This window comes from Carassius auratus, chromosome 22 (genome assembly GCF_003368295.1).
Source record: "Carassius auratus strain Wakin chromosome 22, ASM336829v1, whole genome shotgun sequence".
NCBI classification, from domain to species: domain Eukaryota; kingdom Metazoa; phylum Chordata; class Actinopteri; order Cypriniformes; family Cyprinidae; genus Carassius; species Carassius auratus.
The window spans coordinates 27,747,411-27,767,048 of NC_039264.1; the positions used below are offsets into that span (position 1 = coordinate 27,747,411).

The window sequence follows — 19,638 nt, forward strand, 5'->3', positions numbered from 1 at the left end:
TTGAGGAGACATTTTAGTTGGTTTGGAAACATTTTGTATTATGAACTTAAATGGCAATTGAATAGCAATATAAGTCTTACCTGTGCGTTGTTTAAGTCCTCGATCTGTTCTGGTTGGACATTCTGGGTTTGTTGTCGTCTTTTTCTAGGCTTCTTAAGTTTGAGCATTAACAGACCTAAAGTAAAGCGCATTACATTTTAGTTAAGTTATATTGCCATGAAATCAATGTGATCATTAAACAATATTATGTTTCAAAGAAACTTTTCATAAAGGAATGCTCTAAACCTAATTTACCAGGCAGTTTAATTTGAACATATCATCATGTTCTTCATCAGGTTTTTTGTACTTTCAGAGTGAATATATGTCAGAAACCTCACCAATTATTGCGATAATCAGCACAAAATTCAGCAGGATGGATGTAACATTCAGAATCATGTGCATCTCCAATGTTTCCTCACATAACTGTTCCTGATGTTTGTCTTCTGGTTCATTTTGATCTTGGGCAGATTCTGTTTAAGCAGAAGAACTTTCATCAGTTTTATGTTTTATGTTTTAATGCCAAATATGATTTAACGCGTGACACATATAATAAATTTTAAGATTATTTATAGTTATAAATATATTAATTCTTTGTGTCAATTGTAAATGTGATTTAGAAATACTTACCATTGATGTAAAGTCTGGTGCCATTGCTGAACTGTAGTTTTGTTGTAGCAGGTTTTGCACAATAATATATTCCTAATTCATGAATAGTTATATTTATAATAAATAAATGGCTTTGAGTTAGTGATGAATATTTGTCTTTCAGTCTTTGGTCTTGTACATGAGATGATGTAGAATTTGATGTGCATGTTCGCAGTAACAGCAGCGGAGAGTCTGTCAGTTTCTGGAAAACCCAATAAATGTCTTTTACATCAATCTGACAGTCTAAAGTCACATTTCCCCCTAAATTCACCAGTTTATCAGTTAAACTCTCTGTAGTTTGACACACCAGCAGACCTGGGAAGATAAAACACATGGTAAAACACACAACTCTCAACCTTGAAAACTATTCATGTGAAGATCACACAGAACTTAAACTCAGTAACTTACAGAAGAGTAAAAGGTGCACCGTCCTCATTCTGTCTTTGTTTTGCTCAAATGCGGTAAGATGGTAAACTTAACTATGAGTCAGAGAGGAAGTGCTACCACAGATGTCAGAAAAAACCTTCATACACCTTTGAAAAGAGGATGTAGATGCTGAACCTGCACTGACCAGACTGTTTACTGATATTAAAGGGGGGGTTGAAATGCTATTTCATGCATACTGAGTTTTTTACACTGTTAAAGAGTTGGATTCCCATGCTAAACATGGACAAAGTTTCAAAAATTAAGTTGTACGTTTGAAGGAGTATTTTTGTTCCCAAAATACTCCTTCTGGTTTGTCACAAGTTTCGGAAAGTATGGCTCTGTGTGATGTTAGATGGAGCGGAATTTCCTTATATGGGTCCTAAGGGCATTTCTGTCAGAAGAGCGCGCGCTCCCGTATAGCAGAGAACTGAGAGCACAACAGACATTCACTGATCAAAGCAAGAGCGTCGCGAAATGTCACAAAAGAAGTGTGTTTTTGGTTGCCAGGGCAAGACAACCCTGCACAGATTACCAAAAAAAAAAAAACAGCATTAAGGGACCAGTGGATGGAGTTTATTTTTACAGAGCATCAACGGAGTTGTGCAAGTGTTTTTGTTTGTTCCCTGCATTTCGAAGATGCTTGTTCACAAGGCCCAGTTTGACGACGGATTTGCGTATCGTTTATTTCTTAAGGATGATGCAATCCCAACGAAAAAGGGTCACGATCTTGTGTTGGAACCGCAGGCGGTGAGTAAAACTGCTTAAAATATCTCTGCCTCTTTGTTAGTGCGTCCGCCTCCCATGCCGGAGACCCGGGTTCGAGCCCCGCTCGGAGCGAGTCGTTGCTGCCGCTGCTCTCGTTCAGTTTCAGTCTCTGGATCTGATTCTGGATCATAAATAAACGGCTGAATCTGACTGTTAGCCATGGTTTGTTTTGGTTGGTTTTGTCCTCACGGTGTCACAGCTTCCAAACGCTCTCTACGCAAAAGCCTATTCGCGCTCGTGATTCTTTAGCTCCGCCCACACGTCGCGCCTCCAGCCGGTCGTGTTTTTCCGGGAAAAATCGGTACAGACTATCTTTCTCTTATGAATATAATAAAACTAAAGACTTTTTGGAGTTATGAAGGATGCAGTACTACTCTATACAGTAGGTACTCAAGATTAACAAGATATTGAGTGAAAACGAGCATTTCACCCCCCCCCCTTTAAAGCATTTGAGAAGGTAAAAGTGCATGAGAAAATGTGTTTGTTTTGGTTAAGTCATTTCAGCTGCCAGTAGGTTTTATTAGTGATTAATTCAACTGTTATATTGGTACCTAAAATACATTTTATTTTGAAGCTGAATTTTTTTTTTTTTTTAACAAAACTTCTGACCAAACTTGACAGCCATATGTCTGGGTGTTTTCTGACCTAGTTTCAAATTAGCAAGTGTGAGTTTTTATACATCTACATTAGGGGTGTAACGATACGCGTATTCGTATTGAACCGTTCGGTACGACGCTTTCGGTTCGGTACGCGGTACGCATTATGTATACCGAACGGTTCGTTGGAGTAATTAATTATATTTGAAAAAAAAAAAAAAAAAGAGAGAGAGAGAAATATAATGATATGCGTTCAACAAGGTAGCCCAATAACCCAAACAACGTAACAGGCAACGCCCCTGACACTCCCGAAGAAGAAAAAAACACCATCTTATATGTTTATGTTAGGCTACTCAGCAGGCGCTCGCTCACTCAGTACACGCTGAAGGCTCGTTGCAAAATAGCCAATGCGTTTAACAGACTAGAAATGAGAAGATCCTCCAATAACCAACAGGTCTGGTGTTTGGGTGCACTTTGGATTCCCTTTAAGCTATAATGGTGATGGCAAGAGAGTGGTGGATAAAAAAACAACGGTATGTCGCATCTGCAACATGACAGGGTACACCAGCGGGATTACAAAAAAAAAACAAAAAAAAAAACAGCGGGAATATCTGGGATATATGCGTCAGTACTATCTGGGAAAAGACGAAAAAAAGGAGAAACATGCACGCAGCAAACTATCCCTGCAGCATTTAGACACTACAGCTTACAGGGAATCCAACCCAAACACCAGACCTGTTGGTTATTTTAGGATCTTATATTTCTGGTCTGTTAAATGCATTAGACATTTTGCAACGAGCCTTCAGCGCGTGCTGAGTGAGCGAGCGCCTTAGGGGCCGTTCACATATCGCTCCTAAAAACGCATGGAAAACGCTAAGCGCGTCTTTCTCCTGAGGCGTCTGTCTTTGCTAAGCAACAATGACGTGCTCTCTCCATGAGACGCGGAAATTTCAGCGAAGGATAAATGGATTTGCAGCTCTAAAAATCGCTTGCAGTAGCTCTGCTACTGAATTTATTTCAAAATTGCAATCCATATACAACTATGATCAGCTGTTCCTTCATCTTGGCTGAGATCTCAACGTTGTTACGGGAAAGGATGAAGCTGATTGATTGGTTCTTGTCACATGACCCGCGGTGCGCTTGCGGCATTCTGAAAAGTTGAGATGTTTTTACATTTTGCTGTATCTAAAACGTATCGAACCGAACCGAACCGAACCGTGACATCAGTGTATCGTATCGAACCGAACCGTGAATTTTGTGAACCGTTACACCCCTAATCTACATGTATGTTCTTTGCTGTAGTCTTTGTAGCCACCATTGCTTTTTCATAGGCTACTCTGGATCATGTAAAATGAAAGCAACCCAGATAGTAGAGAACAGTTTTTTTTACTTATATATATATATAAGTGAGTGAGTGAGTGAGTGAGTGAGAGAGGCTATGATGACTTTCACCAGAGCCCATCTACGGAGAACCTTCCCACTCCCTATGAAGTCCTATTGTACCGAATTTTGGTTGCAGTTCCACCAGAGTTCCACTGGGGGCGATCGCCATGAGTGCAAAATGAAGTGTGGGAGTCTATGGGGCTAGACTGATAAATTTGTCCCTTTCACCCTTTTTTGGTGGCTGGCACTTTTATCTGCCTATTGTTATGTATGTACTGTGAAATTTACACGGAAAATAAAATGAATTTGAGTGAAAATGAACTTGTTTTGTTATTCTTGTGTTAAGAAATACCAGATACATGTGGTATAGTATTGTCACCTTAAAAAAACACAAACAAATGTCACGCTCAATAGTGCTAAATATCAATACAAATTGAAAAAGGAAAAAAATGGCTTGCAGGAGTGCAATGATAAATTGTTCTAATAATGGGCAAGTTTTGTCCTATTTCTCATTTCCCAAGGACGAAAAAAGGTAACCCATGTGGACTGTGTTAATTGTCAAAGCCTACCTGAATTTACGGTTGTTCACGTGGGATGGAAGGTTAGACAAATACCAAGTTGGCTAATGTCCAAAATCGGCCAGGTTGCACGGGCTACCACAGATCGTAATGATACGTGTTGTTGGGAGGGGGACTCTTCCCTTACTCGATTTCTACATACACATTGTATGTATAATTAATTTTTCAACAGCTCTGGAAAGCACCATAGACATTCTCTGAAAGCACCAAAGGGACTGACGGATTGCCGTAAAGCAGTATCTCTGGTCGTACGATGTGTATGACGTCACTGACATTTTAAAAATACTTTTTAAAGCAAATAAGTGACTCTAGAAAATCTAACACCCAGCAATGTATAATTTCGTTGCATCTCCTTTCGAATACAACATTCAAATTACTAGACAAAAAAATTACATCCTGAGAAAAGTGGATTTTGAGGAGTATACCGCCATTGACCTCCATTCATTCTGCACTCATCCTGTGAGCACCCTCATAATTTTTTTAAGAAGCTTCTTAACGGAAACCTCAACAAGATGCACGACTCTTTCACACATTCCCCCGTCTGCAGTGCGTATGCAGTCCGTGTACGTTACGTATGTGGTGCTGAAGCAGCATGGACTCATACTCATTGTGCTTTCACACAGGACGCGTTTGCAGTCCGCTACTCTGTACGTAAACAACCGCTGCACTGCTGCAGACGCACCGCTCCTGGAATGCACTGATGGAACGCTGGAATCCGTTAATATGGGTGTGTAAAAAAAATATGTAACTCATACGCACTGCAGACGGAGTATGTGTGAAAGAGGTTGTTTGCACCTTGTGCAATGTGGAATTCGTTTACAGCTTTCTCAAGCAGTTTGTGATGCATTTTGGAAACAGGAGATGAGCCCCTGGTCTAATGCACCACCTGGCTTAAGAAACCCCTTCTCAAAGACTTAATGTTACTTTTAGTCATTATTTTATTTGGGTAGCTAGATTAATCTAGATTAAAATGGCTCATTCGAATTCTGCCGAAGGCATTCAGAATATGTGTGTTACCCAAATAAAATTGTCAAACAGGAAGTCATTGAGAAGTGGGTTTATCAAGCTAGATGGTGCATTAGAAAAGGGGCTCATCTCCTGTTTCCAAAATGCATCACAAAGTGCTTGAAAAAGCTGTAAACTAATTCCACATTGCACAAGGTGCAAACAACTACCAGTGGGCCCTGTTTGAAATGGTTTAATTTGTATGTTTGTTTATTTTTATTTATTTGTGCTATTTACACAATGTTTTAAGTTTTTTTTTTCAAGTTTGTAGGTGCCAAGGTATAGAAACCAAATAATTAAATGTAAAATAGCACTGGATAGTCTTCAATGTAAAAATGAAAAATACAATCAAACATACATTTATTCAGACACCTTCAACATTTCTCACATTATTACAGTTTTGCTATATATATCAAAAATTATTTCTGGTGTCTGAATAATTTTTGGTGTGACTGTTAAAACTTCAAAGTAATTCAGTCAAGAGCAGTGAGTGATTTTCATTTTCTTGGATTAACATTACAGCAGCCAGTAGCTAAATTAGGCTCGGTCCCTTTAAGAGACGATGAACGCATCCAATAAATAATACACATCCCATTTTTTCTCTCAACTGTTTACTTTCACTTAAGAAATCACTGAGTTTTTTCGAGCATAATTTCCACGGTGGATATTTGGACATATTTGTATGTATTTGTCGGCACAAGAGCAAAAATAAGCAAATTCAAAGTTCAAGTGTTTTGAGACGCCTTTCTCTGCGTGAGCCCTGAACACCAGAACACCATGAGTACTGAATTGGGCTCTTTCACATTTTTTTGTTTGTTCAAACTGCGATTTGTATTTGTTCGTTCAGGTGCAGGAGGGACTTTGAGGAGAACTTCGCAGAAGAGAGCTCGGTTCAGTGTCGCTGTCCGTGATACGCGTCGCTCTCTCTCTCGTGCACCGAACACAGCGCGAGTAACCAGCTACTCTGTTCAGCTTTTCCGCGTCTTGTGTTTGGATGCTTTAATGTTCAAATCGACATGCAGTAAGGCTTAAAAACACGTGAAAAAGATAAGCTTTCGTGACGATGCGCAGCAACCGTCAACTGTCCTGAGCATGTTTTTAGGCTGGCCTCATCCAGTCGGTTATATAAAATATCAAGGTGAAAGTCATCATAGCTTGCTTAATATGGACCCAGCTCCCAACCCAAATTTGAGAATAGATTAATGGCGATATTTTTTTTATCGCCCGATAAGAGTCCCACCACTAATATATATATATATATATATATATATATATAAATTATACTTGTTTCAGGAAGTAATGGGAACATTCAAATAATAACTTTTTCTAAATGTTTGCGAAATCAAAAAATGAATTAATCCTATACCTTTTGTATGACCAAGATTTTTTTAAAACACATTTTTAATGTTCAGAGATCATTAAAGGGGCAGTTCATTTCCAAAAATGAAAATCCTGTCATTAATTATTTACCCTCAAGTCGTTCCAAACCCCTAAGACCTTTGTTCATCTTCGGAACACAATTTAAGATATCTCTGCTGAAATCCGAGACCTCTCTGACCCTCCGTAGACAGCAAGGGTACTACCACGATCAAGGTCCAGAAACGTAGTGAGGACATCAATAAAATAGTCCATGTGACATCAGGGGTTCAACCGTAATTTTACAAAGCTACGAAGAATACTTTTTATGCGCAAAGAAAACAACAACAACTTTGTTCAACAATTCTTTTCCTCATCCAGTCTGCTGTTGATGCACACTTCACAAGATCTCACAGCTGGATTCGACTAATTTTGCTAAATTAAATGTTCATTAGTCATTATAATACTTTTTGTATACATTAATTCTTTTGTTTCACCATTCTATCTGATTATTAGACTTCTATTTGTACAAATATCGGCCGATATATTGACCTTGACGATATATCGGTCGACCACTTTTTAAATAAAATGTCTTTTAATATTTAAATAAAACATTTTAATATGACACATTGGCAAACTATAAAGCTTGAATAACTACTGATTTTATTATAGCCCTGCAGTGCAAACATTAATTAGAATGAATTATTGAACTTCGATGGTCCTAGACGATTAAATTACAAGCGAGAGAGGGGTTGGCTCTTCAAATCGAGGCAAACGTTGATTCGTTGCTTCCGCGTGTGTCCCGTCCAAGGGCATTTTTAACTTGAAAGACAAATGGATAAAGAAAAGCATTTGGCAAAAGGACTAAGAAAAGCAATTGGCATATAAAGAGAGAAAAGCAATTGCCAAATGCATTTTTAAAAAGCGATTTAAAATGTGCATTTACAAAGATTAATGTACTTCTTTATTGTTTTATTAAAACAACTTTTTAAAACATGAATTAAATAAACATTTTAAAATGTGTCTATTTATACTTTAAAAAGTGTATGTGTTAAATGTATCTTTAAATATGTATACTAAATTGTCAATTTAAAAAGTGATTTATTAATATACATTTTTATGTTTGAATTATGAAATCAATAAATTGATTCTTCATTTTATTTTTAAGAGGCACTCTTGGCCCTCAGCCAGTCCAGCCAATCAGAACACAGGAAACATTATATGTCACATTACATTACTTGAATATATTGCTACTGAAAATTAAAGAGAAGTAATGCTGAAAAATGTTGATAATATTTCAATACATCTTCAGGTCATACACATCAGTCAATCTTAAACAACAATCAAGCTAACAATATATTTTTTCCTGTGATTATTTATCAAACTATACTTCTATTAGACTGTATGAAATGATTTACTCTTGATTATATTTGTCTAGGTTTTGTCTTTGTCTTTTGAAAAGGAACAAAAGTGTTGTTGGTCGGGTGAAACAGACGAAACTCCACTTCAGAAAACTACAAAACAAAAGAGAAATGAGCTTCTAATGTTCTTGTAGAAAGATTATATTCACTAAACACATTCAGATCTGAATTAAGAGTGTCGCACCTCTTCATCATTTGTGCTGTAAAGCTGCTCCAGTTCTTCATCTTGATATTGTTGGGGTCTTTTTTTACACGCTTGGAGTTTGATCTGAAATAGACCTTAAACAGCACCAACATTCATGATTAAACATTGCACAACTGATCAATAAACGAATGTAGAAAGACGTATTTACAGTTTTTTTCAGTCACTAACAAGCATTTGTCCAAGCAATTGTCACATTTTCAAAACTCTAAACACAATTAGAACAGCATCTGTCTATTGTGGCCATACCATTCACACATTTCATGTTGATTTCACACAATATGGAGTCATTGAACACATTTCCACAATGCTTACATTTTCTGAACAGACAAGCTATACCTTCCAACAAAATTATTCATAGTTTTTGTAGTATTTACAAATGTTAACCCACAACATCCCACAATAGCAAAAACAATGTTCCAAACCTTAGATACAGTATAAAAACCTTTGCTTCTGCAATGATATCAGCTCAAAAACAATATATCTTAGCTGATTTATGTTGTGTAAATTGGGCCAACTACAACTGATTCCAATCTGGCTTAGACTCAATGGCAGGGGTTATTTTTTCTATTACAGTGACACTTATACAATAAAAGGAGGACTTTGAAGAGTGATATTTTTGGAAACAGAAACAGAAAAAGACAAACACTGTAATGTATGGACGAGGAAGAGTAAGAGCAAGAGGCCCAGGGAGAAGAGCACGCCCAGTGAGAGGAGCAGTGAGAGATGCAGTGAGAGGAGCAGGAGCAGTGAGAGGAGCAGAAGCAGTGAGAGGAGCAGGAGCAGTGAGAGGAGCAGGAGCAGTGAGAGATGCAGTGAGAGGAGCAGGAGCAGTGAGAGGAGCAGTGAGAGGAGCAGGAGCAGTGAGAGCAGGAGCAGGAGCAGTGAGAGGAGCAGTGAGAGATGCAGTGAGAGGAGCAGTGAGAGATGCAGTGAGAGGAGCAGTGAGAGGAGCAGTGAGAGGAGCAGTGAGAGGAGCAGTGAGAGGAGCAGTGAGAGGAGCAGGAGCAGTGAGAGGAGCAATGAGAGATGCAGTGAGAGATGCAGGAGCAGTGAGAGGAGCAGGAGCAGTGAGAGATGCAGTGAGAAGAGCAGGAGCAGTGAGAGGAGCAGTGAGAGGAGCAGGAGCAGTGAGAGGAGCAATGAGAGATGCAGTGAGAGATGCAGGAGCAGTGAGAGGAGCAGGAGCAGTGAGAGATGCAGTGAGAAGAGCAGGAGCAGTGAGAGGAGCAGGAGCAGTGAGAGGAGCAGTGAGAGATGCAGTGAGAGGAGCAGGAGCAGTGAGAGGAGCAGAAGCAGTGAGAGGAGCAGGAGCAGTGAGAGGAGCAGTGAGAGATGCAGTGAGAGATGCAGGAGCAGTGAGCAGAAGCAGTGAGAGATGCAGTGAGAGGAGCAGTGAGAGATGCAGTGAGAGATGCAGGAGCAGTGAGAGATGCAGTGAGAGGAGCAGTGAGAGATGCAGGAGCAGTGAGAGGAGCAGGAGCAGTGAGAGATGCAGGAGCAGTGAGAGGAGCAGTGAGAGATGCAGTGAGAGGAGCAGGAGCAGTGAGAGGAGCAGTGAGAGATGCAGTGAGAGATGCAGGAGCAGTGAGAGATGCAGTGAGAGGAGCAGTGAGAGATGCAGGAGCAGTGAGAGGAGCAGGAGCAGTGAGAGATGCAGGAGCAGTGAGAGGAGCAGTGAGAGGAGCAGGAGCAGTGAGAGGAGCAGTGAGAGGAGTAGTGAGAGGAGCAGGAGCAGTGAGAGGAGCAGTGAGAGGAGTAGTGAGAGAAGCAGGAGCAGTGAGAGGAGCAGGAGCAGTGAGAGGAGCAGTGAGAGGAGCAGGAGCAGTGAGAGATGCAGGAGCAGTGAGAGGAGCAGTGAGAGGAGCAGTGAGAGGAACAGGAGCAGTGAGAGGAGCAGTGAGAGGAGCAGTGAGAGGAGTAGTGAGAGGAGCAGGAGCAGTGAGAGGAGCAGTGAGAGGAGTAGTGAGAGGAGCAGGAGCAGTGAGAGGAGCAGGAGCAGTGAGATGAGCAGTGAAAGGAGCAGGAGCAGTGAGAGGAGCAGTGAGAGGAGCAGTGAGAGGAGTAGTGAGAGGAGCAGGAGCAGTGAGAGATGCAGGAGCAGTGAGAGGAGCAGGAGCAGTGATTGCTCCTGTTACTCCCCCCCCCCCCTTTTTTTCTGGGCTTTTTGCTGTTGTTGTTGTTTTTTTTGTTTGTTCAGAATGCTCTTATGTTTTTCATGGATATTTTGTTCACTGAAAGCAACACTGTCGAACCTGTTCTGTTCTATCATACCGTGTTTCTACTGTACCCCCTGCAGTTAAGAGTAAAGGAAAAAAGGAGCTTTTTACTGGAATGCTTTTGAATGTGAACATTACTGTACATTTGGACAAACAGTTCCTAACCAATAAATTTAGTGTAAAACAGTGAATTGCATGTTTTGCATGCAAATACCTGTAAAACTGAAACATAAAAGTCTATTCAGTTTTTGTAATGTCAACAATAGCCAGTATTTTGAAACCTGGTGTACTTTGATTGATTGCGTGTACCTTGTGAGGTGAAAACAAGTGTTATTGTTTGACAGAAAAATTGAATTTTGAGTCAGATTTCCAGTGTTTTGGTAAAGTTGGTGTGTGCAGAGAAAGATGTGTTCTATTTTGAAATGAAGATTTAGTATATATTTAACAAAATGTGTTTTTGAGAAGAAAATTTTCCATTTGGCCAATTGTGTTTTGTACGTAGGTGTGAGTCTGTGTTAAGAGTTTAGAAAAAGTATCTGAAGTATGGTTAAGCACTTCTTAGCGATTGAAAAAAACTGTAAAAGAAAGATATTATATTACACTGAAAGCTCACCTATTATTGCCAAAAACATCACAATGATTGGTATGAAGCACAAAACTATGAAAGGCTGCTGTGTATTCTGATTTTGAGAGTTGTTTTTCAGTTCTGTTTGATTGTGATCTCGAGCAGCTTCTTCTGAACAGAAAATACAAGAGTTTAATATTAGAAATACCAAACATGCATTTATAATTCCTAGACCTTTGATAGAAATAAAGGTTAAAATATGAATTGAACGCAATATGTAGATGATAATTACTTTTAGATCACTGATAAGTATAGCAACAGATCAAACTGATTGATCAAGATCATTTTAAACACACTTACCATTGATGTAAAGTCTGGTGCCATTGCTGATCTGTAAAGTTATGTTTAGTTTTGCACAATAATATATTCCTAATTCATGAATGGTTATATTAATAATAAATAAACGGCTCTTAGTAAGTGATGAATATTTGTCTTTCAGTCTTTGGTCTTGTACATAAGATGATGTATATTCTGAGAAGAAAGTTCGCAGTATCAGCCGTGGAGAGTCTGTCAGTTTCTGGAAAACCCAATAAATCTCTTTTACACCAATCTGACAGTCTAAAGTCACATTTTCCCCTAAATTCACAAGTTTATCAGTTAAACTCTCTGTAGTTTGACACACCAGCAGACCCACACAAAAACACACAGATCATTCAGATTATTTATATGTACACAGCAATTCAACACAAGATGACAATTATTAAAACAGAACAAAATCTTGAATGAAATTAAACTTACAAAAGAGTAAAAGCTGCACCGTCCTCATTGTGTTCTATAATTCATATGCAGTTAGGAGGTTAACTTTACTGTAAATCTGAGCAGAAGTGCTGCAGAATTTAAGAAGAAGAAGGAAACCACTACCACAAAGAAGATGTGGTTAAACTTGAACTGACTGGACAACTTCATGGGGGCCCTGAAGACATATGACTTTTTATTATACAATGAACAAAATTATAAACGCAACACTTTTGTTTTTGCCCCATTTTCCATGAGCTGAACTCAAAGATCTAAGATTTTTTCTACACAAAAGGCCTATTTCTCTCAAATATTGTTCACAAATCTGTCTAAATCTGTGTTAGTGAGCACTTCTCCTTTGCCGAGATAATCCATCCACCTCACAGGTGTAGCATATCATGACACTGATTAGACAGCATGATTATTGCACAGGTGTGCCTTAGGCTGCGGCCACAATAAAAGGCCACTCTAAAATATGCAGTTTTATCACACAGCACAATGTCACAGATGTCGCAGGTCTTGGGGGAGCATGCAATTGGCATGCTGACTGCAGGAATGTCCACCAGAGCTGTTGCCCTGTTAATTTCTCTACCATAAGCCGTCTCCAGAGGTGTTTCAGAGAATTTGGCAGTACATACAACCGGCCTCAAAACGGTAGACCACATGTAATCACACCAGCCCAGGACCTCCACATTCAGCATCTTCACCTTCAAGATCGTCTGAGACCAGCCACCCGGACAGCTGCAGCCACAATCCATTTGCATAACCAAAGAATTTCTCCACAAACTGTCAGAAACAATCTCAGGGAAGCTCATCTGCATGCTTGTCATCCTCATTGGGGTCTCAACCTGACTGAAGACATGTGATGCTCACATTTGATAATGTCTGGCACTTTGTAGAGGTGTTTTCTTCACGGATGAATCCCAATTTTCACTGTATGGGGCAGATGGCAGACAGCGTCTATAGCGTCATGTGGGTGAGCGGTTTGCTGAGGTCAACATTGTGGATTGAGAGGACCATGGTGGTGGTGGGGTTATGGTATGGACAGGCATATGAAATGGACAATGAACACAGGCACATTTTATTGATGGCATTTTGAATGCACACACTGTATAAAATGATATGATGTGAAAGTCATGACAACTTATGTTCTAAATGTACTTTAACTCATTAAAATAATTTAAGCAATTTCATATTTTTATTTTTATTTTTTATAAGTCATACTAGATTCAACTTGGTTTTTAAAGTCAGTTTAATGTTACTGAGCCCAATGTAGTTCAGTAAACTTAAACATGGAACATGGATTCATGCGCAGGAGTCGAATTTGTACATTAATTCAATATCAGAGTACTTTCCAAGAAAAAAAAATATTCAGCATATCTAGACATTAGACTCATGTTTAATACATAAAGACATCTCAGTGCAACATCAAATGAGACAAGGCCAGACTAAAGTATACAGCGACCTAACTAAATCGCAGTGGAATTTCAGACGAACAACACCTGAACTAGAGGAATCTGTCCATTCACTGGACTGGCGCGAAGAATGTGTTGTGGATGAGGTGAGTGGATGCTTACGTAACATAATTTTATGGAGATTAGTGTTCATTTTAGTAGAATAAGCAGATATAGTTATGTTCTGTCATTGTTTTTCAAATTATTTTTACCTTTCAAGGCAGCTGTGGTAGGGATGAGTAGATCGACACCTGCATCCGAAATCGCATACTTCCATACTATATAGTAGGTAAAAAACAGTATGCGAGGCAAGTAGTATGTCTGAATTCATAGTATTCAAAAAACAGGAGACGAGATGTACTCAGATGACCTACTACTAACGGTCGAATTCCGTAGCATGTATACGAGGAGGCGGGATTGGCAACGGTTGATCTGTGACTGGAGAGTGCATGGTAGGAAGTGCCGTAGAGTCCGGAAGCAATCCAGAAATGGAGGATGACATTTTTGATGCGGATGAAGGCGGGAATGGAAATAATGAATTTATAGTGTACAGTATAGTAGAAAATCGGAAAAGAAAGAAAAGCTGGAGTAATGCATCAGAAACTGACCAACTCATCTGACAAGAAAAAGGAAGGAAGAGCGAGTAGTGATACAACTAGAAACTAGATCCTTCAGTGTCATTAACAGGGTTCTAAATTAACACCCGCCAACCCGCCAAATGCGGGTTAAAATTCATTTTGGCGGGTGTTAATTAAAACTTACTAGCCAGTTTGGCTGGTGATGCATGACATGAGGCTCTGTTCTCGATCATTTATCCCCTGGCAACACTTCCTTCATTTCCCATGAACACTATGCTGTAATCCTACGTGATGACGTTTCATATGCCCATTGGTTGCACGCAGTTTGCAGTGAAACCAGCGCGAAAAAACAAGGAATAGAGCTTCCATCAGAAAACACAAGGAAGAAGAACAAATGGAGCCAGAGCATGGACCATAGACTGAAAGAGGAGGGAGTAAGCTATTAAAGAAAAAAATTAAGATTAAACTAAATGCGGCTGTGATTGGGACGGATTTCTGGGGGCGAAAAGAGGAACGAGGCAGGGGATGAGGATATTACGGAGCCCCGCACGTCACCTGTAGGAGAAAAAAAAATCAATCCGTGACGACGGTTTTCCAATCCGTCCCCACAGTTTATAAACCGTACTCACGAATTCATAAACTTTTCCCTTGGTTAAACAAACCGTACCCACAAATTCCCAATCCGTGCGCTCAGATTTTGTAAACCGTACTGTCAGCTTTTGAATCCGTAAACACGGTTTGCGCATGCTTTCGTAATCCGTTCCCTCGGATTTGTAAACTGACGTGCATTTGTAGCTCCGCCCCCACCTGCAGATTAATTTCTGTTTATTAAACATTATTTTTCATAGTATCCAATGAGTCTTTGAGCGTTTATTTTACATTAATCACCAATAGGATAAGACACAGCCGCCTGTGTTTTATGGCCAAAAAAATAAACGCTAAAAAGAAGAAGAAAATAAGGGTAAAAAGCAAAACAAAACAAATAATTTGCCGGTTATGTTTTCATTCCTTTTCTCTCTAACTGAATGCAATGTTATTTTTGGCCTCATTATTTAATAATAACATTAACAGTGAAACTTGCATCTAACTCAGGCAGGTGGGGTGGATGGAGCTTAGTATAATAAAATCACAAAAATAAGTCTTCATGTATATTAAGAAAGAATTGTACACAAGCATTTACAAAACTGTCAAAGTTTATTTAAAAATAAAGCAATTAATGAATTATTTTCTTGTACTCATTTATTTAGCCTACAAATTAAAATTATAAAAATAACTTTATTTTTATTTTTATCATTATTAAATATTATTATATAGGTTATGCATAAGAATCTTTAATCCAAAACAATTTACAACCAAGGAAATAATTACTCCAGAGTTAGTCACAATGGCAGGTTTATTGTACAATAATAATCAAGTGCTATTATAAGATTATTCCTTTATTATTATTAAACCTATTCCACATAATAATATTCAATAAAACTGTATGTTAACAGGAACTTGCTGCATGAATCCATGAGTACGGTTTACAGATCCGTGGGAACTGATTGCGAAAGCGTGCGCATGGATTATGAATTTGTGGGTACGGATTCAAAAACTGAGGGTACGGTTTACAAAATCTGTGCGCACGGATTGGAAATTCAGTGGCACTCATCATTTGTTATTTTTACTGAAAAAAAAATGGCTAGTGGAAATTCTGATTGGCTGGTAACTTTAGAAAGTTACCAGCCACATTGGCTGGTCATCAAAAAAGTTAATTTAGAACCCTGGTCATTAATCCGCTGAAGTTATCTAAAACTATTAAGGAAGTGAAAGGATTGATTGAAAGTGTTAAGTAGTTGATGTATGGTAGATTGCTAATATATTGTAAGGATAGTAGGCAACAAAAAAAAGTCTCTAGGAGTTAAATTGATCATGGTAATCAAGTGTGATGTGTTCGTTACTAGAAGAAAATTAAGGGGTGAAAGTAATTTTAACAGGTATTCCCACAGATGTAACAGTTGAAAAGATTAAGAGATGTATTATGGGAACAACAGTGATTGATGTGAAAAGACTAAAATGCAATAGGAATAATGAAAGGAGAGACAACCTCTCTGTCATGATTCATTTTGATGAGGATAAGCTGCCTAGTAAAGTCTTTTTGGGATGTATAAGCTTCCCGGTTAGGCCCTTTGTACCCTCTCCTCTAAGATGTTACAAATGCCAAAAGTTTGGGCATTTAGCGGCTGTATGCAGAAGCAAACAGAGATGTGCAAGATCACGAGTATGGCAAATGCGGGCAAGGAGTTAATCCCAAATTGTAATTGTGGAGGGGATCACAGTGCGGGATATGGAGGATACATGGTGAGGAAACAAGCGGCTCAAATTCAAAATGTTAAAACACAGGAAGGATTGTCATACTCTGAAGCTCTAAAAAAAGGTAGGAAAGAATTTGGAATCATGAGACAAAAGTAAAGAAATCTTTCCACAAAAGAATGAAATAGCAAACGAAAAAACGAAAGAGAAATTTGGGATTAAGAACAATGGGTCTCATTCACCAAATATGCGTAGGCACAGATTTTTGCGTGAAGTGTGCGTACGGACGTTTTCACAAATAAATCATGATTCATCAAAAACTTTCGTACTAAAATTTATCCTAAATGTACGAAAAGATTCAAGAACAACTTATACCACACGTACGCTATAATCATGTACAACCGGGGCCTTATAAGCATGTGTTAAAAACCCTATATAATTAGATGTTATTGATAAATTATAATTACAGTTCCAATTTTTTATATATATATATATATATATATATATATATATATATATATATATATATATATATATATATATATATATATATATATATATATGGACCTCTAATATATATATATATATGGACCTCTAATATATATATATATATATATATATATATATATATATTAGAGGTCCAAACAACAATCACCTGATCTATCCTTATATAAACGGTGATTAATGTGTCTCATCTTGTGTTTAGAGGCATGGCACACTTGGTACTGCTTGAAGACATCGTGGCGTGTGCTCTAAGGAAAGAACGCGTCTTTAGAGAGTGCACAGAAATGTTCGCTGAGAGTGACGAATGGCTGTTCAGTCGCTTTAGGTTGCCCAGAGAAGTCCTCATTGATTTATGCAACTCACTGGAACCACACCTAAGCCACATCACCAACCGCTCTCACCTTATACCAGCTTCTTGGATACACTTATAAATAAAAAAAATTTCCTAGCTTCCACCTCCGACAGCAAAACCTCACGTTCATTATCGTTAAAGTTATTTTTCTTTGTCTTTTGTTTCAGTGCCATAATTGTCTTTCTCTGTACAAGTGCCTCGTTGTGGAAAGCCCTTATATGGAGCTGGTTTGGGCGTGAATTACGCTAATTACTGACCTCGTGCACGCGGGCGCTCATTTAGAAGACTCCAAATTCACTAACAGAAGAACAAGTTTGAGAACAAGCTCAGGTGCGTACGCACGTATTGTGAATTAGGCAAAAAGTTCTCGTGAGAAGTTCAAATGTGCGTATAAATAAGAAAATTGTACGCAAAAATTAGTGAATCATACCCAATGTTGCATTTGTTACTTTTATGGCTGAATTAGTGAACTGTTCAGCGCAAACTGAAAACAGGACAGAAAGAATCAAAATTATAATCAAAGCAGCGTAAAAGTATCTAGAGATTGTGAGGGTATTTTGGTGGATATGATTAATGAGAAATTAAAGATGCAAACTACATACTCACAACCAGGATGTGGTGGTACATAATGGTGCTTTTAATATTTCAGTGGAATGCGAGAAACTTAATAGTTAATGGGCAAGAATTAAAAAAATTATTTTCTGATTTGGAAAATAAACCTGATATACTGTAATAAGTGTTCAGGAATCATAGCTCAAACCTCAGTTGAATTTTGTTTTGCAAGGATATGTGGTTATTTGGAAAGACAAAAAACAAGGTAATGGAGGTGGGGTAGCAAGGTGTGGGATATAGGAATGTTGAAGTGAGTGTGGACCAAGAGGTGATTGTGAAGGAAGTCTGGCAAGAGAGTCTTAGTATTAAAGTAATTAATTTTTACAATCCATGTGAAAAGCTTACTTAAGAAGTATTGGAAAATATAAGAGGTTTTACAAATCCGAAAGTAATATGGTGTGGTGATTCAATTGCACATAATACACTATGGGGGAGTATTAAAACAGATTATAATGGGCTGATTGTAGAAGAAATGTCAGATTAGGGACGGTTAGTGTGTAGTAACAATTGATGTTTTACAAGAATAGATGTAACTCATGGGCGTACAGTAGGTGGCCAACCAAAATATAGTTTCTGCCGCCGCCGTGTCTGCAAAGTGCATTTGCTCCTTTTCCTCACCGATGTGTTACATTTGACGGCTGCAGTCGGGGAAAATGAAAGAAAAACACTGTAGTTAAAATATTTAATTTTCACAGATAAAAGTTTAGTACTTGAAGTTAGGCTATGTGTGTTTCTTAGAATTAATTCAAGCAGGATAAATGTCAAGCCTATGAGCTTGTGCTTATATTTTCTCTAAGTTACACAGTATTACACCATATTTTAGATTTGACACATTTAATAGGTTTGCAGTATTATTTATATAATATGAATTATGTGTTATAATATTCTAAAGAAATTGTGGTTTACTTTTCATCAGAGCATTAAAAGTGGTAGCCTATTTCAGTGAGCTAGGATACATGGATTTATATGCAAAATGTCAATATTCTCACATATTAGGCCTATATTTTAATTTATATTTTAAAATTCCTTTAATAAAACAGATTTTTTTACTATGTAAAAGTGTAATTTTAATTTCTACTTTGTTATTCATTACCTTTGACAAATAACTTCTTGGGAAAAAGATATTTGTCTGTACACTGAATAAGATTTGTCACGTTTTATAAATAATTTCCTTTATTTTAGTAAAACTTTACACTGTTCACTTCATAATTTCAGTAATTATAAAAAGAAAAATATAAAATAAACCTGCATGATTTAGCTAAATCCTTGAAATTGTGAATGGACCGATTAATAAAACGTCCTCGCGATTAAACTCCAGTTCTCTCATTATAACCAACAAAATGCATATGATGTAAAAAAAAGAGCTCCATTAACTGACAACTTCAGTGATTTTAAAGAGAGCCTTCTTTACTTGCTTTCATATAATTTAAGTAAAAAATAAAATAAAAAAATAAATAACTGCAGCCACATTTAACTGCAGGTATCTGTCACACTGTCTGGTCTCTGTTTCCCTGGGTGTCCAATAGTGGTCTCACTTCCCCTTAGGCACCTCACCGTAGGCACTACAATTCCCACAAAGTCTTGTCCCTTCATCACAGTAATTGCACTCCTGTTAATTGCACCAGGTGCCTTCACTTATTAGTCATTATCCTGCCTATATTTACCAGTCTTTTCTTGTTTGTCTTCATGGAGTCCTTACCTTCCGTTACCCAGTTTTCTCGTCTTCTGAGTTCCTCGTCGTCCGAGTTCCTGTTCCTGTTCCTTTTCCTCTCCTGTTTATTTCTTTGTTTGTTCCCTACTGCAATTGGATCTCTCGTTTCCTGCGTTTCACTGGGTCTCCGATCGTCACAG

General features: G+C 38.2%; 1 protein-coding gene across 1 annotated transcript in view; it reads right to left on the minus strand.

The window, feature by feature from the left end:
• Positions 1–19,638, minus strand: part of LOC113040221 (uncharacterized) — a 29,372-nt gene that overhangs the window by 573 nt on the left and 9,161 nt on the right. The window contains exons 1-4 of the mRNA XM_026198544.1: positions 1,093–1,192; positions 667–999; positions 378–509; positions 81–175 (exon numbers count right to left, since the gene is read on the minus strand). Coding sequence (XP_026054329.1) covers positions 81–175; positions 378–509; positions 667–999; positions 1,093–1,120 — 588 coding nt within the window. The 5' untranslated portion in view covers positions 1,121–1,192. Of the gene's footprint in view, positions 1–80; positions 176–377; positions 510–666; positions 1,000–1,092 lie in introns of the transcript that reaches the window.